Below are 24349 nucleotides of genomic sequence, written 5' to 3'. Positions count from 1 at the left end.
TAAACGACAGTGGGCTAAAACCACACCGGCGATGAAGGAGCCCGCAGTTGAAAAGTAATTATTCTGGCGACCTGGTGTGCAACGAAATATCAGACACGAGAGTTTGATGACGGTAGCTATTTGAAGATTATTTCAAGAAATTTCCGTGTTGTCTGTCGCAACTATCATTATGTTCACTTGTCATAAAGGTCATCCCCACTTATCCCGTGCCCCCTCCCCCCACACACATGCATACAACACAAAAATTATTTCTTCTCATTAACGACTCAATCTTACCCGTAAAGAATGAGGTGCATGCTAGCCATGAGACAGACAAAGTACAACATTTATACACCCATAATGGTGTTAAAATATTTATTGTGTAGAGGACGTCAATAAGCCTGTTTTTAGAAGATGACAAGAGGAATTTCTTAAGCATGTCATGGTTAATTTACTTTTTCTTGCGCTGCCTTCAAGGTAAAAATAGCACGGTTTACCCAGACATGCAACACATTTGCAAAACTCTCTGCTCAGCATCCTTTCACTGAGAAAGTTTGATTCAGCAGCAGTTAGGTCAAAGTGCCAAGGCGCACTCCGTGAGGCTCCTCATTCTTTTTATCCTTTGTTTTTTGCGCTAAAAATGCCCACAGCATTAGGGACGCAGCGTTTAAAAAGCGCAGATCTCGTTCACTCGTCTATGCACGTGGTATGAAGCTCCCTTATCAAAGCAGGCGTCTTCGGTGTAATGACGCAGCGGTCCTCAGAGTGGTGATCCCTCACTGCGATGACGAGACTGTTCCGAGTATGACGCAGCAGTTCTGATACTTACGGTCGGCCACTGGGATGACGAGGTCGTAAGCGCCCTCGCCACCGTTGCGCATGCGCATTCGAAGTGATTAGTGAATGACGCAGGTCGGATGCCGAGAAAGTGTTAATGACGATGCTGGTGATGGCAACTTTTCAGTTCGTGAACACAAATAGGGGCATCTCCAAGACCAACGCGGACAAAAAAAAGAAAAGGACAGAGAAAAAAACATCCTGGCTTCACGTCGACTCGGACTAGGCTTCCTTTGCAAGTTGGCCAGGGCTGGGCGATGCAACCAAGTGTTCGGCTGCGGAAGAAACGCGCAGATGCGAAAATGATGGTCAGATGGGCCACGTTATGAGTACATACGCGCGACTTCTAAGTCCGTTTATAGGTGTAGCTTTTCTACGAAACACACCATTAGAGATATTCGTGCGCAAAATGTCTAGAATCTTTTATTCTCTGTGACTGAAGAACTTTTTTTTTCTTCTTCTTTTCTGTGTGCTGGGAAAGCACCAAATCAACAAGGGTGGAATGACTTAAGCCCGGTAACAACGTTTCGCGCAAAAAGCGACGTCGGCGAGACAATCGGATGTGCGCTGAAGGAAAGTATAAATTGCCGATCAAGTTTTCTTGAGTGATATTTCGGACAAATTATGGGGATATAAACTGTACGTATGTATACATTTCTTTCAATGCGGCTAATTAATGCGCGAAAGTCAAGCGGAATGTAAAAAAAAAATTGAAATTGTAACAAAAGATTGCTCCACTTCCGGCTTTTCCCGTCCCTTCGACGCTCGTCGTGTCGCCAACACGGTCATACATGAGACGTCTCAAGCATAAAACGCTGTGGATTTGTCCGTGTACGAGGAACGTCAGCTTAGGTCCGAACCCGCCGAGGTTGCTTAGCGGCTACGGTGTTTCGCTGCTGCGCACGTGGTCGCGGGATCAAATCGCGGCCGCGGCAGCCTAATCTAGATGGGAACGAAATGCAAAAACGCCCGCGTTCCGTTTTAGGGCACGTTAAAGATCACCAGGTCGTCAAAATTAATCCGGAGTCTCCCACGTGCTACGGCGTGCCTGATAATCAAGTCGTGGTTTCGGCACATAAAACCCGAGAATTCAAGTTTAGGCCTGTCTGCGGGTGCGCCTCTACAATGCACTCACGCTCGCCTGCAGTTCTTCTACGACATCTCGCTTGCCTGTCGTGTGCAATCAACTGAGTTCATTTCGTTCATTGCGTTTTGCACTGCCCGTACAACGGTGACAGCACGTAGCCGAAAAAACTCGGAGTCGTGTGATAAGTGAAAGTTGATGGTGTTTTCAAACAAGGTAGAATCACCGACGTGACCTTCGGCGCCGACGTAATGTCCACGTGTATTCCGAGAACCACGCGGCGAGGGGGAGAGAGGGCACGTGTGGAAGGAAGCGAAAACAGAGAAATCGCTCTCTCGCTTTAGAGATCGGAGTGATTTATGGGATGTTTAACTTGAATTTTAAGATCGCTGACGTTGGCTTCGAAACCACGATCGAAGTCGCTGCAGTACGTATTTGTGTGCGGCATAAACTGCCTAAGGACCTTGCATGGTGGCGGCTTAAATTACCAGCCTTAAAGCAATCGTAGCGACACGAGCGGCAAGAAGACGTGACAATGAGACACCCTGTAACGCACAAAAAGGAAGACAACCTTGGCCGTTCCTAGACATAAGGAGAGGAAGAGAGAACATATGCGCACACACACACGCACATACACACGCGCGCACACACACGTCACACACACACGCACATTTCGCGGTGCTTCACTCTCTCGATAACGATTTTCTGACGCTATGCATCATGGAGGTCACGGATTCATTCCGTACCGGTGACATTCCGTTTGAAACTTTTTTATCCCTAGTCTAATAATAAGTTAAAAGGGACACTAAAAAATTATCTTGAACTCTGTCTGTAATTTTCCTTTCTAGAATACTAACAAAGTCACCCTTACCGTAAGCCAGAAAAGGCACAGAAAAAAAAAAAAACGAGAGGCGGGTCTCGAGGCCGCCTTGAAGTTCCCGCACCAGCTCCCCATGTCTTCATAAATACTGATAACGTTTGCTCTAGCCTATTTAGTCTTTTATCGGCAAAGATGGACTGCACCGTATTCTAAAAAAAAAAAGAAAAGGACACCAAAAAGTGAATTTGGCATATTTTAAGAACTTATACTGCGCCACAATGCCCCAAATACGGAGATGGTGTGCAATCCGTGACGTCACACTGACGTACCGGCAATGAGGTTTCGACACAAAAAGAAGAACTATGGCCTTCATTTTCTCCACTACTAATCAACGCATTGCCACCAAATGAACAAAAATTGTGTTCTGGAGGAAAGCTTTGTCACTCTAAACTGATTCAGTGCTTCTATTTATAGTGTCACTGTAAGATTTCTTTATAAAAACCCCGCAATGTTCTTTTATACGAAGCAAAAACAACACCTTCATTTCCATGTGCAGCAACGACTGCTTTCGTTGTCGACTTTTGCTTCACTTGAAGAGCAGCTTCTCTGCTCGAGGATAATTTGCGTATTTTGTCAGGGAGACGACAAGCCGCTGCGTTTGTTTCGGCTGTCCCACCCCTCGAGTTACGTGCGGTGCGATAAAGTATGGTTAGACACCCGTAGACATTGAAAGTATACAATCCCCTCGGCGTGTGCTATAACTCTCTAAAACGGAGTTAATCGTGAAACAAGCATTCATCCTCTCACAAAGGTGTTGTCAGTGCGCCATATATAGTTCTTGGAGTATGAACTATATTACAGGAGTCCGCTATAAGGTCTTAGAGGCGCGGATGCGTTCTTACGTATGACGTCGGATGCGCACATAGATATGGGTCGCTGTCGCTACTGGGTCTTCCTAGGACTGCCGGCCTCGATATCGGACCTCTGAGGAAAGGCAGCCTGAGGCGAAGCCTGTGCTGCAGCAGCAGGAGACGGTGCGGCGTCGGCGGCTGGTTTCTTTCCGCCCACCACGGCCACGTTAGGGACGGGCGACTCCTCTGCGTGGTGCCCAGAGCGCACGGCTCGCGCATTGGAGCGTACGTACACAGGGTGCCTCGTGGGTCACGTGTCGCCGTTTTTGTTTTGTTCTCTTTCTTTTTTTTTTTTCGAGAGAGAGATGGTGCCAGCTTCTCTGACCAGGGGCATGCGTTCGCCACGCGATCTCTGCGGAAGCTGCAGCTGTTCCCCGGGGAGTGCGCGCTGCGATTGGCTGAAGCAGCGGAAGTGGGTGAGCCGTTTCACTTGCGGCGACGAGGGCATCGATTCACCGTCCGTCTGCAATAGCGACGCGTTTTATGGACTCCGAGATTGGGCAACGCGCTGGGGTCTCGGACGCCGGACTTCTGCAACCTCCCTCCGTGAACTTCTTCGACGAAAACTTGCGGGACCGAAAGCGTTTTGGCCGCAGTTCCCATGTCAAGGCAAAGTGGTAAGCGCTCGCAGATTTCGTTCTGATGAAGCTATTCGTTTATGAAGCGATTCGTGGCACTTCCGCAGGGTAACGACTTACGCAATGGCCAGTAGAAGGAACGTCACACAGCGAAACGGTGGTGGTAGAGCATACCGTAGACGCGCCTGCACTTCGTGCCGTGGCCGCCGTAATTGAAGCCATCTTGCCATTTCATCTGCTTCTTTCAATCACAGCGCACTTTCCGGGGTTACCCTTTTTGGGTATCGAGATCAGAACGCACTCCCCATAGCGCGTATTTTAATTAACACTAAATGGAGGTACTAAGTCAGGCAAAAAAAGGCGGACTACTCTGAAAGCTTCCTGTGGACTTCATTCGCAAAGAAATAAACAAAAAAAAAACGGCTTACTAGATGAAAGTTATCGAAGAAGGATCTCCCTTTTTCAACTTTGTTCCCTAGCCGGGTCGTTTATGATCTCAGTGTGGCGTCAAGAATTTTCCGCTCTAATTTTTTTTTTGAAGAAGAAGAAGAACCCTAATTGGTTGCAAATTTGAGTTCTTTTTTTCATATGTAAGCGAATACAATGTAATTGACTTGTTAATAAACGATCAACTACGCTCGACCTAACGTTGCCACAACCTCATGGGAGCTAATGCGAAAACTTCCAGACGGCGTCGCACCGGTCCTCGGCATTGAAATCGTTTTCTCAAATCTTGACAAAAGTGACAAAGAAGGTACGTTAAAGAAATGTCGTATAGAAACCTAGCTTAACGTTTTTTTTAAATAATCATTTAGGGCAAGGCGGCGCGTATGTCGATTGGCACTGCGGTTTTCAAGAGCGACGACAAAGTCGGCCACATATTGCACCGTTCTGTGGCTTGGCTATAGTACACCGCACACACAGACAAGTGCAAGCCAGGAAGAAGGCGCAGAACCGCTTGCTGAAAACAGAAACTCTGAATAACGTCGCACACTTATGGGCTTCAGTCAAAGCATCTGCAGAAACATAAGCCCGGCGGAAGCACAACAGTTGTGCTTTCTCCGAAGAATGATTATACGCTTCTATAGGATTACATTGAGGGCGCGAATACGGTTTTTCCATAGGGTCCACATCGAAAGCCCTAGCCTTTCTAAAATTTGTGCAATATTTAACTACATGTACGACTTTGGCTGCATCCCCTCTTCTTACACCGAAAAAAAAGAAAGAAAGGGAACAACAGGGGACAGTATGAGTTGTTCGCAAGGGCCATCTTTTCGGTGCGAAATCGTTAGACGGTTCCCGAGCTCAAAGAACAGCTGAAAGAACTGCTCTGGCAAGTCCGCGTACACACTCTCAAAAGGGTAACCGGCGAATTTCCGGCGCCAGTTCGTGAAGGGCCTCTCAAAAGTTGTCCGTCACTGTTTAAGAGACACCCTGTACATACGTTCAGCAAAGTGCGAAGGCAATAGTAAGCGAGGAACGATGCTAAGACATTGAAAACTTTTTCTAGAAAAGTAAGAAACAAATCGCAAGGAGCGATAACGAACTTAGCCTCCATCTGTTATAGTGTTGCCACGTGTTTCAGATATTGGAACCTAGTAGAAACTGAACACAACCTATGCAAGTGGTGCGCAGTGCAATGTATGCACGCTTGGACTATATGCGCCAGTTGTGTACGCGTCAACATTTGTGCGCTAACTGTACACTACGGCGTCGTGAAGCGTGCGCGTTTCAACTTTACTGGACGGCGAAACACGAGAGGTGAACCTACACGCCTGCTGCCACTCTACGGGGCTACTTTATGAATATTTCTATTGAATATTATTTGCGTCCAGTGTGAAGAGAAAAGGAGTATAGCGAGTATCAGACGAAGTTGCAACATCCAACAGAAATACATTTCTTAAAAAAAAGGAGAAAACAGTGCCATACACGAAATGGAATTAATTTTTCGCAGCCAAACGAATCAAGGGGGGCACGTAGGCGACCAAGAAACGAGCAGTTTTTTCCTCTATGTGTAGGCTTTAGTGCAGAGTTGAATATGTTTAGCCAAATATGGGTGATTGACTGCCATTACTCAGGCATCCTGCTACCGTTCTTTTTCTGTTCATTCCACTGCTGGGGGAGCGGCAGCGACTGCAGTTCGAATGCGCTAACTATATATCATGCGAATATGTAAACGCGCTCAGCAAGACTTCTGCGTGCACTGTCACGCGTCTGGCACACGGTGCCTGTCCACTAGGTTTTAGGCGTCACATGATATCGATTTAGAAATGGAATCCGGAAGGAACAAAACAGAAACAAAGGCAATACCACTTTCTCATTATTTGGCGCTTACAATATCCTCAGCGATCCACGCATACCGAAAGTGACCAGCTGACCAACGGATTTCTGTACTGCTAGAAATATATCGCGTTAAAGATTTGCATGAGCGTCGGTGCTACACGCAGGCTCAGTCGTACACGGTAGGTTGGACGGTTTTTATGGCGCTAACATGCTCCTCGCTTTGTGGACGTTCGGTCGAAATTCGCGAATAGCGTACATCGCTGCGCAAGCTGTATACTATATGCGAAAGCTTGCAAGACTGTGTGCCTATAAGAAATGTTACGCTGCAATAAGGCCCAGATAGCTTACGGCAACTGCTATGTTTAGCAAGAATCTGTGTACTTCTGCTGCAGGTTACATTGATGAAAGTTAACGTATAACTCGTAACTTATGGGTGCGCAAAAGTGTGAGAATATGTGCCTTTAGTGAACGTTACCGCGAAAGAGTATAATATAGTACAGTTCGGTGTACAGTGCGGGTCAGTTAGCGGTTTACGCGTGGTCTGGTAAAGGCGTCGACACACGTCGCGTGGTTATCGTCGGGGTGAAGCCTGATGTTTCTCCATGAAACGAGATTTTTTTCCTTCTCCTTTGTCTAATTCTTCTTCTTCGTATAAGTGTTGCGAATGACACGGCACTTGTCAACACCGATAGTCAAGCTGACCCGCCAGCTGACGATCGAAGCTGCTTAGGCGAGCGTTTGAGCTCGAGTGACCTTGAGCCGACAAGGCACATAACGCAAGCAATAGACCCAGGTAACCGGTTACCTTCTCTGCAGTAACATCTTCCTCTGCTACTATACTGTCGCAATGTGTGCATCTTTCAATCCAAATGAATACCGTTCGTGTAGATTTGCTTTCAACTGTTGACGCACCATTTCTTCGACACGAAAAGCACCTAGTGCGCTGCGGGTTTCAAGCGTTACTAAACACGAGCGAAAACAGGTTACAAACGGTGAGCAGGGAATCGCGCTAGCTTAGTGCAAGAGGGTAACATTCAAGTGACAGAGGTAGCTTGCACATCGCATGCGTCGTCGATATGCGCATACAGCACGAGCACATTTGCACTTACTTGAGGTGGTTGGCTTCGGCTTGATATCGGGCCAGTGGTCCGCGATAGCCACCTTATACAGCCACGCACCCAAGATGGCGCCGATGTGAGGGCCAACCACGGGAACCCACACGTAGTTCCAGCCGCGGAGACTGTATGGAGGGACGTTCACGCAACGTTTTGTCCAGAAAGTGGCAATGTTTCAAGACGTCCGACTGTTTACGTGCCAAGAAAATAAATAAATAAATAAATAAATAAATAAATAAATAAATAAATAAATAACTGCACACATTGTGTTGCGCCAACCTCGCCTATAGTAGTATTCTCTATAGGCCAACCACTCTCTACAATATCTTAAACGTCACACCGTACGTTTGAAAACACTGAGAGAAGCTTAGTGCGTAAGATTACTCGTCCAAAAGTTTACGTAAGGTACCGCGGTAAAAAGAAAATGGTGCGCGAAAAATGTCGATTATATATAAGAGAAGGAAATGAAGGGCACACTTCACGTGGTTGTAATTAGCATTCTGGCCAAGACATCAGTTACGTCATTGTTACGTCACAACTTTCACCGCTTCCACTACGGTGGCTTAGCGGCTATGGCATTGCGCTGCTAAGCACGAGGTCCCGGGATCAAATACCAGCCGCGGCGGTCGTATTTAGATGGGAGCGAAATGCAAAAAACGCCCGTTTCCCGTGCATTGGGGGTGCGTTAAAGATTCCCTGGTGGTAAAAAAAGCAGGAGTCCCCCAATACGGCGTGCCTCATAATCAAATCGTGGTTCTGGCACGTAAACCCCCAGAATTCAATTCGATTCAACTTCCACGGAGTTTTCGCGCATCTAGGTCTTCTGTTGTGCAAAGAGAAAAACTTCTAGTTTGAATTTTCGTTTTTATTGTAATACAACCATTTCCTCAAGCAGGCAATGCCAACATTTATGACGTCATAGACAGATGACATCAGATATGTCAAAGTGGCGTCGCTTCCCGCTTTTCGCTTTTTGCCCGTTTACTGCCGAATCAGGAGGTCCCATTGCAATCTTTGACTTCGGGACCTCGTTCTGCATATTACCATCCTGCGATCCTTCTATCACAATAAAACCGATTCTGATTCTGATTCAAACTGCTTGTGTACAGACGTTCCCCGGCCTGGCGCCCGGTTTTCTTTCGAGGTGCGGGTCTGGGAGGGGGAGGTCTCGCAAACGCTGCTTTGGGTCTTGAACCTCAGGTTCCGAAAGCCATTCAGCCTGAAAAGGTGGAACTCGGAAAGTGATATATACCGTGATTACACAAGTTCCTTTTTTGTGTATTTGCGTGGTTTGACTTTTGTGTGATTGTGCCTCGAACGCAATGCGCTACAAAACGGTTTTCCTGTAAGCTATCAACGCTGTCCTGGCTAGCCCTGTCTATTACGGCTGTCGGACATGCACAAGAAAAGGAAGCGTGCAGGTCCTATGCCTGCGATTTCCTAACAGGCCGATGTCCTTCCACAGCATTGAGGACACGTATTGACCGAGCACTGTGTCGCGAGCGCACTTCTATACCTATATTTGACCGGTGTGTAATGTTGCGACTCGGAGTCGAGGACGAGAGACGAAGAGACGAAGAGACAAAAAGCCTTATACAGTATGCACGAATACAGCTGGTAATAACATTAAAGTAGGAGTAAGAGCGCACCAGACCGATGGTGTGGCTGGCGGCGACTCTCTCTTGTAACAATGGACCGGTTCCGTCTTAAATCCCTTTGGCGATCCATCGTCGGCAGGAACGAGGCGGAGCGGGTGCTGACGTCAGCCGCGTCGGTCGCAATCCCCTCTCGTCGCGGCAGCAGTCTTGGTGCGGCGCGCTACCAGATTCCTCAGTTCGACCCACGGGAAGGGGTCGGAAGTTTCGTGAAACTTTGGAGGTTCGTACACGTAGTTGGGCGAGTTACGTTGACACGACGATGTCAAGTTTGCCCGCGGATATTTGAAGCTCATCACAAGGGCAACCCCTTCAGAAGAATGAGGGGGGTGTGCCCGTCGCGTCGACGATGGGCACGCAGTGTGGTACAACAGTACCCAGCAGTATTTCGCGTCTGCCTCCCACAACCGCGGTGGACGCTGTACCAGTAGGTAGGCACCGGGCGCACACATATCTCGAAGACTCTACGGGGCCCTCTTTTGAGATAACAACGCCCACAAGAAGTCGAGCACCAGACCGGGGGAAAAAAAAAAGAAAGGTGTTTGCGGCCACAGTAAGGTTCTAACCCAGCGCCTACCGCATACGAGGTGGATGCTCTACAACTAGGCCACCGCTGCGGTCTGCAAGTCTGCACCCACACGTAACCTATGCACGGTGAGACTGACTTCTTGACGATTACCGAAGTGTCATTCACAAGCCTAGTGCATTACTGCGCTTTCGTGTCCCATAACTTTCTAAAAAAACAATATCTGGGTTAATATGAAATTAGACTCAACGATGCAAGGAAGGAGGCTATACCTGGTCGTGCATCGCCTTGTTAACTTATGTTAGCTTAATGATTTAGCACAACAAAGTAAAAGTCGCGTACGGTCGTCGTACACTGCGTTCCCTTTACATGTTACCAGAATAGTGAGCGAAAACACTACTGATTGGGCTTCGTGAGCGTGAACTGTACACGTTTACGGCACGTGGTACAAGGAATACAAACTTCGACGCTTCTTTAAACTATCGTGTGCGGGCTTGTGTACGCGTGTGGATGTGTTAACATTACCACTACCAAAACGTACCAGTGCCATGTAATACGACATATCTTTGTACATGCCTATCCCCGCAGTTCACAAATTTACTCTGACAATGAAAAATAAACTAAGAAAGGTTAACCCGCTATACTGCATTATTCGAGGCACGAAAGCGTTCGTAAGGAAGAGATCGTACGTGAACGTCTCGGGGCCCCATCCGGCCATGAGCGTGAACAGCCGTGGCGAGATGTCCCTGGCGGGGTTGAGCGGGCACATGCAGTTGTAGGCGAAGCTGAAGATGAGAGCCATGATCATGAGGCCCAGGCAGATTGGATGGATGGAAACGGGAATCCCGCCGAAGTTTCGGGGGTCGGTGATCGCCTCCGCGGTCAGCATGAGTATGCCCGTGGAGATGACCTGCGGATAGGGACGATGTTCGAGCACACGAGTACATTCCTCGACATCACGATAGAGCGCAAACGTTTTTTTTTTTTTTTTTGCTTGTGTGCACTTCTCACTTTTTCATCAGAAATAATAACAAACTTGTTGGATTCGGATTCTGAACGCCAGTGCAACTTCACGGAGGCAGAGAGGCCATGAAGTGGTCTGCGATTAAAAACAGCTGAAGAAAGAGAGATTGGGAAAGAGAGAATCTTTGATCAAAGCTTGATATGTTTTGCCCGGCGGCATGTTCAGCATGCTACTTCAAGTGAGTGTGAGGGATGGCAAATGAAACGATATGAACAGGACATGCGACAGTCGCATAACACACAAAGCAGAGAATTAGGCTATCTCTTCAGACCAGTACGTAGGACGAGTAAGTGCGCGCACAGAGGCGACGCGCATAATTTGTCTGTCCTTCTATGTGTAAAATAAATAATAAATATGTAAGCAAGGAAACAAATAAATAAACTGTAGAAGTTTGGGCAAGTTAGTGTATTATTCTTTTTCAACAATGCAAAGGACAAGGACGAGACGTGTGCACGTACGCAGCGCTGAACTTACAACTGGCTTTACTGAGGCTATTTCCACTGCTTAGATACGGTGGCAACCAATCTCAAACGAAAATACACAAAGACACACAAAATTGGCGGGAATGACACTACCTGGGCGCAGGGCTACAGTGACTCATGGACAACTGTGCACGTGTTTCCTTATTTATGAAATCCACAAATGCAAAGACAAATGCGTAAGCGCCGCCTCACTAGTTCTATCAGAAAAAGAACTGCGTTTTCTTGAAGGCAAATAGGAAACGCGTGCACAGCTGTTCATGAGTCACTGTAGCCGCGCGCTCAGGTACTGTCATTCTCTTTGTGTATTTTCATTTGAGATTGGTTCCCACCGTATTCAAGCACTGGAAATAGCCTCAATAAAGCCATTTGTAAGTTCAGCGCTGTGTATGTGCAGTCGCGGCTCGTCCGTGTCCGTTCGCGCTGTTGAAAAAATAAAAACATAAATAAACAACTCCACATTCATCCTCTAGATTCCAAGAAAGCTATGACGCTAAGCACTAATAAGAAGCAATGCACGCTTAGTGCCCTCTTATTTAAGGGAGACAACTATTGCGTCATTTCCGACGTCACGTTCACTTTACAAGGTGTGTAATTGCCAAACCTGGACGATTGCTAAATCAAATTCGGCGTTCTTACGTGACAGTACGCCGGCCCGCCGCAGTGAGGGATACCACATTAATTTTGACCACCTGGGTTTGTTTAACGTGCACCTAATGCACGGTACATGGGCGTTTTACAGCGAAGCTGTTAGCCTTTAGTGGGTCGGGATTTTTTGTGGGCTCGTGCTTACCCAAAAACAGCACCGCCACCTAGTGGCCCCAGTCACTCGGACAGACCTCAAACGGCAGCTGCGTGAAAAGGGTTTTGTCTTTGCGTTTCCCCGTAATAGAATTACGTTTTCTCGTATCTACGAATTGCCATCCGAAGCTATCATGTCTGCAGCTTGTGTTTAAGTCGTACTTTACTAATTTTCCTGCACAATTTACTTTGAAAAACTCAATTAGTTCAATAAGGCACTTGCGCTTGGCGGTGGGCCTAGAAGAATGAGGATGTATGCTACACGTCCGCACATGTGAGTGCACGCGTGACGTATGTCTCTTGGGGTGGTACTTGTCTAACGTCGGCAACAGCTTCTCTGCACATCCACTTTCACAGCGTGTAATAGAGGCGATATATATATATATATATATATATATATATATATATATATATATATATTTGAATTTAACTTTCATGGAAATGCGGCTGCCGCGGCCGGGATTTCATCCTGCGCGCTCGGACTTGGTAGCGCAACGCCATAACCACTACGCCAACATGGTGGTACGTGCGTTTTAAGGCGACAGCGTTAACGGCCCCGTGTCGTATAAAATCTGATGGCGGCGTCGGACGTCGCTTGCCGAAAAATCATTCCGGACTACAACCACGCAGGCCATCCGAGTGGCGCAGAGGCGCCACTGAACTAATTGAATTTGTCAAAGTAACAGGCGTCAGAAAAGTCGTAAAGCACAATCTAAACACAATCTACAGACAGGAGAGCGTCGGATTGGAATTTGAGTATACGAGAAGACATAATTATGTTACGCAGAGACTCAAACACAAACCCCTTTTCCAGCATTTCTACCATGCAAAGGACGGCCACGGCCTCCAAAATTTGCGCGCGCCCCTATCTCGGAGGCCATGCAGCGGCGCTCGTCTCTTTGCAACGTCTCCAGATCGCGCTCGTCTCCGCCGCATCGCGCGCTGTTTCTAACAGAAAGCTCGCCTTCGTGCATAGCCTTCGGCGCCACCATTTCCCGGTAAACAGTACGGTTACATAAGCTGCAGTTGCCGGGAACCGTGCCAAGCAGCCAGGGATCGTTGAATGCTATCGTGTTCCAGTCTTAAAAGCGAAGCTTAAGCGTCCACCCAATTTATTCTTTGGTGCATCATTGCTTCCCTATGGTGACCTTTCCCTGCTAACATCTAATTCATAAAAAGAAAAAGTTATTGTGGCTTTATATATTCTTCAGTTGATGCCTAAGATATTGAATTCTACCGGAGAAACAACGCGTATTGCACATATTTGCGTAATTCGCATTCACGGAACCTACCTGATCGATGAAGCACGTCAAAGTCGAGACGTGTTCTCTCGGGTAAGTAGCGAATATTGCGGCCGTAGCCTTCTTTCCAACCACTGCGCGGACCCCCTGATCGTAATGCTCGATGCAATCTGCAAAGATCAATGAATTATTTCGTCGATTAGTCGTTACCGACTAACGTGAGAACGTGAAAGATATGGCGTGAGCCTCGTGCACAGAACAAGGAACGCCATTATCTGCCTTCCGAAACAACGCGTGGAAGTTTTCCTTCATTCAGTTTCAGTTTAGTCTTCATTCATACAATTAGTTACAAGGAATGATAGACAAGGGTACCATAGTCAGAGACTGCACCGCGACCCTTAATTGTTATATATATATACATAAAAATAAAGCGGAATACAGAGCAGATAAACAAAAAAATCATAGGTAAAGCAATTAATTGTTACCAGGTGAAACACTGAGATTGAATGCAGCAAACAAGCACAAAAGAAAACGAGAAAAAAAAAACACTTTCATCGGCAAGAAAAAAATTCAACAGGCTGTCACTAAAAGAGAAACTCTAAACCAGCTTAGCCTGGTGAACGTTCTTTCAAAATTTTATTAGCGCTTATTCTTTTTGACATCAAATGCATCAGATGATGACGCAGGATTATCACAGTGAAGGTACATATACAAAGAACGACGAAAGGCCCTTTTCGCGGAGTAGTTTGCTCCAGAAGAACGAGATGGCGCTTTCGGCGGCGCACCGCACGTTGCCTCAATCGAAAGCTTCTATTCTATTCTATTCTATTCTATTCTATTCTATTCTATTCTATTCTGACTAATCGAAAGCTTCTATTCCGCCACTGTGGGATAAGGTGATGGAAATACAAACGAGTGATCGCTAACGCACTGTGCTCCACTCATGCTCCAAAATGTGGAACTATAGATGAAATAGGTGTACAGCAGTTGGCTGCAAAAATAGTGACAGGCATATTAAGGAATGGAACGAACCTGTCCGTCCAAATTCGTGGACTGCTGCCACACAAGGACTGCCTTTGTTGCCTGCCCGTCACAACGCACGGTTTTCTTCGAGGATAAAAAAAAATCATTCATCCGCCAACGTTGTACCGCTAACCTCCACTTTGAAGCATCGGCAAGAGAGTATACCGCTCGTCACAGAGTCACAAAGGGAGCAGAGCCGCTTCCTGGAATACTAATTAAATTTCTCGCACATTATCTACACACATCTGCCTCAACCCACACTCAAATTTACGCCTACGCTATCACCCACGTTTCAAGAATATATGAATGGGCGCACTCTTCAATCAGAGCTCCGAAGTATGGGTATACCAGACTACAGCAACAGCACACTAATGTTCGAAGCTGAACGTTTCGTTACTGTCCATAGTAGTAAGCGAGTGACTAGCGATAATTCCAATTTGCTACAAGCTATTACAAAGTACAGAACATCCACGTTACAAGCATTTTGCACGGCAAGAACAAGCTGACATGGAGCTCAGCACACCAGCAAGCAATTAGGCAGAAAATAAGCAATCAGATAGTGACTACGCTGGGGAACGTTACTGAGTCAGAAACATGACAAGCCACCGCTGCAAAATGATATGGCAAATAAAGAACGGAGGACAAAAGACACTGATTCTGATTTAATTCCGAAGCGGAAAGTTTGGACAACTAGGATTCCATTTCTATTCCGGCATCAAATGCAAGTACTAAAAGCATCGTATACGCTGCTCGCACCATGTGCACAAAATGTAACAAGCTCTGAAAGCGCTTACATGTCCCCTGAAGCTGTGACCAAGGCTTCGCGTCGTCCACCCAGTCACTCCCTACGATATCCACCGAAACAAAGTTTGCTGAAGCGCACCGGGGCGTCATGCACATTCATTGTAAACACGGAGGCAACGGAGGCAGCTGAGGCAAGCAATGGAGGCGTCACCACGCGATCAAACATGGCGGCGCCAACGGAATAGCCGCGAAAAGTGTCTATAGTTACAATGTTGATGCGAAGGTGTTTGCAATCGTTAGATGTATGCCATGTGGAGGAATAAGAAAAGAGCGCGTGTTGCATAAAGTGCGTCTAATATCGTGTCAAGTATGTAAACACTTATGTAGAGCCCCGAGCGGACGCTGTCCGAATGCAATGCTTCATGGGGAGCTGCTATGAGAATGCATTTTTTTTAACCGATTATGTATTGTAGTGGCGCGACTATCGCCTCCTGAGCCGCTGAACAAGACGGCTCACGTGCATGTGGCGCGCGAACAGAACACGCTGGCACGCTCAACCTGCGCGGTCGCGGTATCGCCAGCTCCAGAGATAACGCGGCACCTTGGCTAGCCGGCCTAAATAAACCGTGGCCACGGCGGCTACCTCCTCGCGCCGTCTCCCACATGTGTAGAGTTAGCATATGTAAACAAACTAAAGGTTACTATGAAGTCAAGTTAAAGTGATAAAGCAATGCTCTAGAAAGTCTAAGACGTCAATATAATCGCGAACAGAGCTTTAATAACCGAGAAATTGAGGTAAATGCATGACACGATTTGAGACCCCCCAGCGACATTCCGGTACTAGCCCGATGACGAAAGCACTGCTCATCATAATTTATGTCACTAGTATTCAACTACTCGTATTAAAAAGATCATTTCATTAGATTATAAGACGGAAGAAAATGCTACTTGTCTACTTCTATTCGATTCTAAGAAAAAATAACATTCTGACGTTACCCTTGAGTAGTATCGGTGATCGAAAGGTTTCGTTTTCGCTCGACTCTGCGCGCTCGACTTTGCGCCGCGCGCGCTTGGAGTATCAGTTGTTTCTTTATCGCGTCGTGCTGCGGTTGTCCTGCTGGCTCACGAAACTTGCTTCAGAACGCATTTTCTCTTAAAATAAGTCTCTTCTTCGCACGAAACAAGCGTTTCGAGGTTTCTGGGATGGTATTTCAACAGTCCACGTTGACTTAATATTAACCTTTATTGTCCCGTTAAAGATTTTCGACAAACTTTAGAAGAGTGATTCTTTCTCTCTCTCTTCTTTTTTTTAATATACGTGCTTCGGTTCAAGCTTCTTTTTCCATCCTTCAAGTTTTGTAGCATTGTCCGAATAGCCGAAACTTTCGAATCACGAATATAATATTGTTCAATTTGATTCGATCTTCGAATCGAATAGTCGCTGTTCGCAAGTATATATACGAACATTTCCCAAAAGAGCTTTCGAGTATTTTAAATCGTCAACTGCGCGCAATCAAACATAAGCATTGATGTATGTAAATGCGATGAATTTAGTCCCGGCGGTTATAATAGCGTACGTAAAACACAAGAAGCCGCGTATAGTGCAGCACGCCATACATCGCAGCCAGACCTTTTTCGGCTAAAGCGGTATTCCCACGACGCACCAAACTCCGCGAATAAGCACGACGTGGCGTCGCCGACGGCTTATCTGCTTCGTACTTGCGAGCATTGTGATTGAGTAGCGCTGAGTCACGTATAGTTTTAGTACTCACGTGAATACCACATAAACCGCTGTTATTCATGCTAACCTAAAGGGGCTTAGTATACGCGAACAATCTACGTGTTCCTAGTGCTACATTTGTTCCTTATTAAGCAACGCAATATGGAACGTAATGACAGTTAAATTTGCTAACGTTGTGAATATGATACCACCCAAACAGCGTTTTATGTGAATGGAACGGCTGCAAGCCATTTGGAAACTGTAGGAGAAGCATATGAGAGGGAAAAGTTGCCATCCATTTGAATTGTAGCAAGAAGATTTACACAAAGGAAGCATGTATCAGGGTTTCTCAGAAAAAAAAAAAGAAAAGCCTCGCAGTTGAAGAAAAATCCGTCCTGGTCTGGGATTCTTTTCCCTTTCATGTACTTTCCTCCACTTTGCCGGCTTCCGCAAGGTGAAGGATTTGCCGTATGCGAAAAGTATTCGATATTCGATTCGCTACCGGCGCTATTCGGTTCTGTTTACAAATTTCCTGTTCGTCCACCCCAAGGAATTTTTTCCCGAGAACTATTGATTGAAGAGGCTAACAAGGAAGAGAAAGCGGAGTGCTGGGTTATTTCGAGCGCTCTTCTTGCTGACGCTCTGCGTATGCACGCACCCTTTGTTTACAAACATACAGCGCAGATGCTTGCTCCCTGCATAGAGCTTAAAGCTGCTCCCGAGGCGGTCGGGTAGACAAGCCTCCTTGTGCGCTGCTGAGGAAGCCAAAACAAACGAGCTCGGTGTCGCGAGCGACTAAGCCTGTAATAACACCTGCCGCAAGCGTCGAACGTGGACGTGGCCTCCCGCTGCACCTTTCCAAGATGGACCAATTAGCGCTCAAGAAAGAAAAAAAATGTAATGAAAGAGTTTATGGCAGGTACGAGATGTCTGGATTCGAGAGAGGAGATAATGAGAACATCTTGCACATGCCCTTTTTTTTTTTTTAAATCTTGCGAGCTGTCTTACCAAATGCCTTTTCGTTCTTCGTGTTTTAGTTTTTTCTTTTTCTTTCTCGTTTTTTCCCGCCGCATTCTTCTTGGCAGTGTGTCAAGGATGCGCTCGAAATCATTCCGCCGACCTTGCTTGCTTCTTCCTCGGAACGCGTCAATTTGCGCGCGTAATCCGATAAGCGTGGCCACTTTCCTGTCGCGTCGTGACGAGACGGGGTGCGTGAGTGTTGGCGGATTTGCTTACCTCCGTGCCAGTACACCGGAGGCACAAATAATCGTCCGCGCCACCATAGCACGCGGATCCATTCCGCGAGCTTGCACTCTTTCAACCCGTCATCACGCCAGTCATCACGCCTGATTTGAGATGTCCAGTTAATAAAGGCCAAGCGATTATGTTTTTTCCCGATCCCACATTTCAAACCGAGTGCCTTAGTGCGCTTGGAAGATATCACGCTAATACGAGGAGGCAATTATGCCCCGACAGCATATCTCGACGTCAGCAATGCACGTACGCGAATTGTACGTGATCTTGCTCCGCAGTCGTCGCGGACTCACACTTGCTGTCTCGGAGGCTTCGCCGAGAAGGATAAATCAATGGTGCCATCAATGGCCAGTGATAATGAAAGTCTAAGGGCTGTTTTTCGCATTTCGCAATGAAATTGAGGAGAAAGCAGCTTTCTCCTCATGACATCAAAAGGAAGGAAGGAAAAAAAATATGTTCACCAGGATTTCATGTGGAGATATTGAAACAAAACGTTTCAACATGAACACATCAAGCAATTTGCCCAGACTGTAGCGGGTATCCAAGCGAATCGGCTAAAAGCGCTCGATAATCTTTGCACGGTGTCCCTCTTTGTGTGTGTGTGTGTTTTTCTTAATCGGCATAGTTTAAATGCTCTTATTGAAACAACGCCGTGACAGGTCGGTCATATTACGCAACTGACGCAATATGAACACCGATGAAAAAAAAATCTTATTGGGTCCGGTATCTGGTGACGTAACCCATACGTACATTACGATGGACCGACTGATATTAGCCTATGGCGAGAAAGGCGCCTAACGCGTAGGCGAACAGAGATTTCGACGGGATAGACGTTGAATCCCTATGACTGGCATAGATCCGCGATTGATGCGAGGAGGCATAAGGTTTCACGTCTGCATCATGCACAGTGCACCCACCTTTGTACGTGACGAAGACGAGAGCCGCGCCGACGAAGGCACCCAGGTACTGTGCCGCGAAGTAAAGTGGCACCTTGGCGATCGGGAACTTGCGCACCGACGCCAGGGCCAGCGTTACGGCAGGGTTCAGATGTGCTGCAAAGCAAGGGTGGTGTCGGTATTATTACTTTTTTTCCCCTCCCTTTATTTGCTAAGCAATGCATACGTAGGTATTGCCATTGAGACTCGACAACAGGTGGGGGTTATAGCCTCGAGGCTGAGCCCTGACTCCTTTAGGCGCAGCAGCAGTCGTTTCACACAACATCAGTCCTGGGGAGGGGGTGTGGAGTATTCTGTAAGTCTCGACCCAGTGGGGATGTCCATTTCATCTGCTTCTGAAGGGCTGATTGGCTGAGTGGGTCTGTCTCCTTGATAATCCCAGTTGCAGTCAATCAGAACTTTACCAGCCGACGAAATGGACATGTCCACTTGGTGGACACTTACAGAATAGGACCCCCCCCCCCCAGTTTTTTTTTATTTACAATGAGAGATTATAAATACCAGCGAAGTAGCAAACCCATGAATGTCATACGATCACAAAGCATACAAACGCAAACTGCAGTAACAGCTCAACTCAGGCCACGTAAGGTGCGAAAGAAAGCTATGTAATACGAAAGGTTACTTAGATAAAACATGATTAATTGACTTATTGAAGTTTAATGCGCCGCAGCAACACAGCGGCTGCGAGAAACGATGCAGTCGTGGGCCGAGGTTTAGTTTTGGCCAAACGGGGTCCTTCAACTAGCACCCAACGCTCGCTTACTGCGCGTTAGGTCGCTAATGCGCGTTGGGCGGAATGAAAAATTTAAATAAATAAAATGTGTACCTCCAAGCGACGGCAAACAACATTGCCTTGGTTCTGTCCAGCTACGTGGCATTCGCATATCTTGAAACTCTGGCTAAAGTTAGCCGGGACACCCTGCATTATATAGTTGCGAGGCGTGTTTTTCGCCGGTCGCTATTATCGCTCTTTAGAACGCACGGGCTCTCCCGCGAGAGCTTTCGAGTGCCCCAAAAAGGTTTACAAGCTGTCGTAAAGCATTCGAGAAGGACTGTTTGTCCCGCAGCCACTTCCCATCAGACCACGAGACGCAGGGACTAAAGGGGCAAACTGTAGTAAACCTACCCCTGTCTTTGGCGTCCTTATACTTCTGCCATCACGCACCTCTCATCGCAATCCTGCTCACAATTAGGGCCCAGCGAAAAACATATCAGTCTTGGTACTGGCGCACTTGACGTAGCAAGTCAATGCCCTATACAATATCCGATTATGGGACCATACACAAGTTATAAAGAGATGAAACGAAAACGATTTTGTTTGGACACGAGTTTGGACAGGTATACCGACACGTACAACACAAAACAATACGAAGACTCAAGAACGATAGTGATAATAATAAGCTGCGGCGCTACGCGCGAAAACTCCGTTGTTGAAGATGACGCTGTGCAGACAAGCAAAACGGCAACCGACCTGTGACGCCTCCGGCGATCTGGACGGCCACGTAGATGGCGACGCCCCAGCCCAGCGGCCCCACGACAGCGGCGATTGGCTCGTTCTCACCCGCGATGATGACGGCCAAGACGGAATCGCCGATTAACTGCGCCAACGCCACACACAGTGAGGATTAAGACATTGCAGCAACACGTGCATTGCGTGTTGTTGTTTGAACAATTTTTTATGCTTCACCTGGAGCCCATGGTGCAATTTGGGCCTGATGAGGTGGCTTACCTGAAGAGCCGGGCGCTACTTGCACGATAAACCGCAATGTCCTGGCGGTTAATAAATAGGTTCGCTAATTAAATTCGTAACATTTAACTTTAGGACGCATGTTTTAACTGCATAGTTGAAATCAACTAGTAATGAAGTCTGCCTACGTGAAATCCTAAGACTACATAGCACCATTTTCCAGCTACCCGTCCCCAAATTGTGCTGAAGTAATATTTGGCGTTACAGTTACGATCCCCCTGTACTACTTGATGCCACACGGGAAACTGTTAACCGCAAATACTGTGCATTTCGGAGCAGCACTTTAAGGCAGGATGTCTCGAAAGTGGTGTTATATACTTGTAATTTCTGCTAAGCTTCCGCGGTTTTCTCTGCAGCGCCCATCATTTCCCGTTCCCTCGGTCGTTGCGTGCTCCTTTGCTTCCATTGTTAAAAAAAGAAAGAAAAAAATGGCGCAGTTCTCATGTGTCACAGGCCCATCATCATGAACAGGGCGCAGCTGTGCTGCTCTCACCCGACACGTTGTCCACATGAAAATGCTTCTGACTGTGTTAGTTTAGGGCCAGTACCCTCTCCTTTGTTCAACTAATCGCGGTGCTTCAGTGGCTGTGAGGTTATGCTGCTGAGATCAAGGTTGCGCGTTTGACTCCTGGCCGAGGCGGCCGTATTTCGATGGAGGGATTGTCCAAAAAACGTTCATGTACTTAGGTGCACGAACCCCTGGTGGTCAAAATTATTCCGGTACTTTCCGCAACGGCGTCTCCCTTTACAGTAGCTTTGGGACGAATCCAATGAATGAATGAATGAATGAATGAATGAATGACTTTTGTTCAATCCATTACGCTGAGAGGACGAACTCATAAAACGTTTTTCCTTTTAAGAGCGGTTTGTCGTTGGCCGGTCACTTTCATTAATGACTTATCCAATATGACGATTGGGCATGGCAGCTGTCCGTAAGAATAGTTCTTGCTAAGAACTTCCTTTCAATTGCGGGCTTTGATTCACAAAAGCTCCTGGAAAGCTGGGCAAGTTGCCTTCCTTGCCTCGTAACGTTGGAGTGTTTCAGTGCTTTACTCTTGAATTACTGTTCTGTTTTCTTATACCTTTACTCTTTCCAAGCGGAATGATTGAATGAATGTGATTGACTGATTGATTAAAAACCGTGCGCTTATCATAAAAAAAAAAAACCCTCGCTCGTGCCACAGCAGGGGGCGCTTGAACTCGAATGCGTGCTGCGACTTGCACATGAACAGTGTGTACCCGTACAACCGTGCCAGCGATCATCGTCGTCTGCTGACGTCCGTTTCACGGCGCCGCATAACTGGGAAGTGCTGCTCTCATTTGCCTTCTGCGTACGTGCGGGTCAGCACGTTTCGTCTGCTTTTAATCCGTGACAGCGAACCGTGTTACTGGGGGACGTCCAGTGGCCCGCAACGTTACGTGAGACGCGTGCGAGGTCAGGACGATTGGCTCGCCCCGGCACCAATCGTACGTTAAAGTTAACGGCGCGTCCCGGTCACGTTTCATTTGACAGATGGAGAGAGGAGGAGGAGCCTGGGAGTGCCGGAAGTCTCGTAACTGCGGGTCGCGCAGATGCGCCCCGTCTTCGCGAGCATTCGGGTCAGCTCGGCCATTATCGCCACTTAGCGGCCGTTAAGAGGCAGGCGGCCCCCAAATAACTTGACGTCGCGCAGCAGTGGTTAACTGCATAATAGGTCTCTTGCGTGCGAATGTGAGGCCAGAAAAGGACGCGTCCTCCGTTAACGTAAAAGAAGAATTTTTTTTCAATTGTTACTTTTTTTTAAGCGAGTCGGTGAGGTAAATGTCACCCATCAATTGACTATGGAGAAACACAAGAGTTGCGGCCTCTACGAGGGCAAGTCGAAGTGAGTCCAGATCAACGATATTTAAATTACGGCGCCTCCAACCGGCGCCTTCCAGATTTAGCAGAAGCACTGCATGGCTGTGACTTTGATGTTATCTATATTGAAAAGCCAACACATTCCCGTTGAAGCTATCCTATGGCTGTCGCCTTCTTCAATTTGTCTTCGTTCTTTTATTCTGAAAGAAAGGGATGAGCGAGATCATGGCCTTGACTGATGCTTGCATTCATATCGCATTTATTGCCTCCAGTTCAGCGGGACCATTTCTAAGCGTGGTAGCACCTCCTGATGAAACGCGCCCATGGGTCCCGGCCTATACGTTGACGTCATGCTTAATGCGCGCAAGTTTTGTTCTTTTCTTTCTTTTTTTTAATCAGGAGGTGTTGATTCAATGGCTATTGCATGTCCTCGGTTATCTCGGCCATTTCCGACGACAACGTCGTGTGCAGTATAGTACCGGTTGCACTCGCACATGTGTTGCAGACAGTAACCACAGCTGCGATGAAGTCATCGTTCCTGTGGGCGCCCGGACATTTGACGTCGCTACTACGGCAGTCGCAATAAGTTACATGACTCAGACTCCTGTTTCAACTTTCGGTACAACTTTGCAGAAGCAGGCAAGTTTCACTTTCCTATGAAACGTGTTTGGAAGCGGGCTCTGATAACCGTACGCTGGTGGACATTACGGCACGACAAGGTCCAATATTCAATGGCAGGTGTGACGCGACGTGGGCTTTTCGTATTTCTTTTTTTTTTGTGTGTGTGTGTGTGTTGTAACAGCGCGAACGATGACAGACGGGACAGAGAACACAAATATGCGCCACAGCATATGTGTAGGTTTTTGTTTTGTATCTATTAAATACTCGCACGAACGAGTTCATATTGCTGTCGTGCTGCTTTTTGTGATTTGTAGTTATCGAGATGATGAAGGCATGAGAATGAAACGCGATGTCGTGGGCTGCAACGCTTACTATACGTCGTGTGATCTGTTTTTAATTCTTAGGAATTTTCGGTGGCATACAGCGCAATTCCGTCACATCAGCTAATTGCTTGAACAGGCAGATATATATATATATACTTGCGTAACAAGTCGTGGTTATGACGTAAGCAAATTAACCGAGTTTCAATAATTAACCTTGTAAAGCACGCCAAGAGAAGTAACGACGTCAAATCCACTTATTTGAAATCCAGTGCTTATCACCAGTTTCGAGAAACGCGTCCTCGATTTCTGTGTCGAAATGCACCGATGTACAACTTACATAAGCACACGTTCTTGTTATGCACTTACGTACTTACTTAACATGTTCGTCGTGTTTTACATAACGCACACTCTTTCCTAATTAAATTTTATTTGAAAGTAAAATAAAATCTAGTGTTCATCGTCTCATGAATATCAGCCAACAATCCCAGACATTTTTGAAGGGACTGTCGCCCTCTGTGTTTCGGAAGAACGGTAATTCGCCGGAATCCAATTCCCTAAAGAAATCCGCAAAGCTGGATGTTATGTATACTGGTATCTTACATAAGCTAAAGTACATTTTATCTCTGCTTTCAGAAAGAGTCATGCTAACGAGACACTATTTTTTAGTCTCCCTGTATCCCTCCATTTCAATACCTCGAAAAGAAACAAACTGCTGATATATAACTTTACGCATTTTTCTTTCTTTCCTTAATTATAGATTACGTGCACGGACCTGACTAACGTCAATA

General features: G+C 46.8%; 1 protein-coding gene across 3 annotated transcripts in view; it reads right to left on the bottom strand.

Moving 5' to 3' along the window:
• The window catches only part of LOC142571794 (aquaporin-9-like), a 59038-nt gene that overhangs the window by 12511 nt on the left and 22178 nt on the right, over positions 1–24349 (bottom strand). For 2 of the 3 annotated variants that reach the window (XM_075680411.1, XM_075680412.1), the window contains exons 2-6: positions 20502–20628; positions 18992–19126; positions 13385–13503; positions 10478–10698; positions 7602–7732 (exon numbers count right to left, since the gene is read on the bottom strand). In XM_075680411.1, coding sequence (XP_075536526.1) covers positions 7602–7732; positions 10478–10698; positions 13385–13503; positions 18992–19126; positions 20502–20628 — 733 coding nt within the window. Of the gene's footprint in view, positions 1–239; positions 1092–7601; positions 7733–10477; positions 10699–13384; positions 13504–18991; positions 19127–20501; positions 20629–24349 lie in introns of those variants that run through there. The other variant, XM_075680413.1, reaches the window with a different exon arrangement.

Source organism: Dermacentor variabilis, chromosome 2 (genome assembly GCF_050947875.1).
Source record: "Dermacentor variabilis isolate Ectoservices chromosome 2, ASM5094787v1, whole genome shotgun sequence".
Taxonomy (NCBI): Eukaryota; Metazoa; Arthropoda; class Arachnida; order Ixodida; family Ixodidae; genus Dermacentor; species Dermacentor variabilis.
Note: the sequence above shows the minus strand (reverse complement) of the source record. Positions and strands in the feature narration are given on the sequence as shown.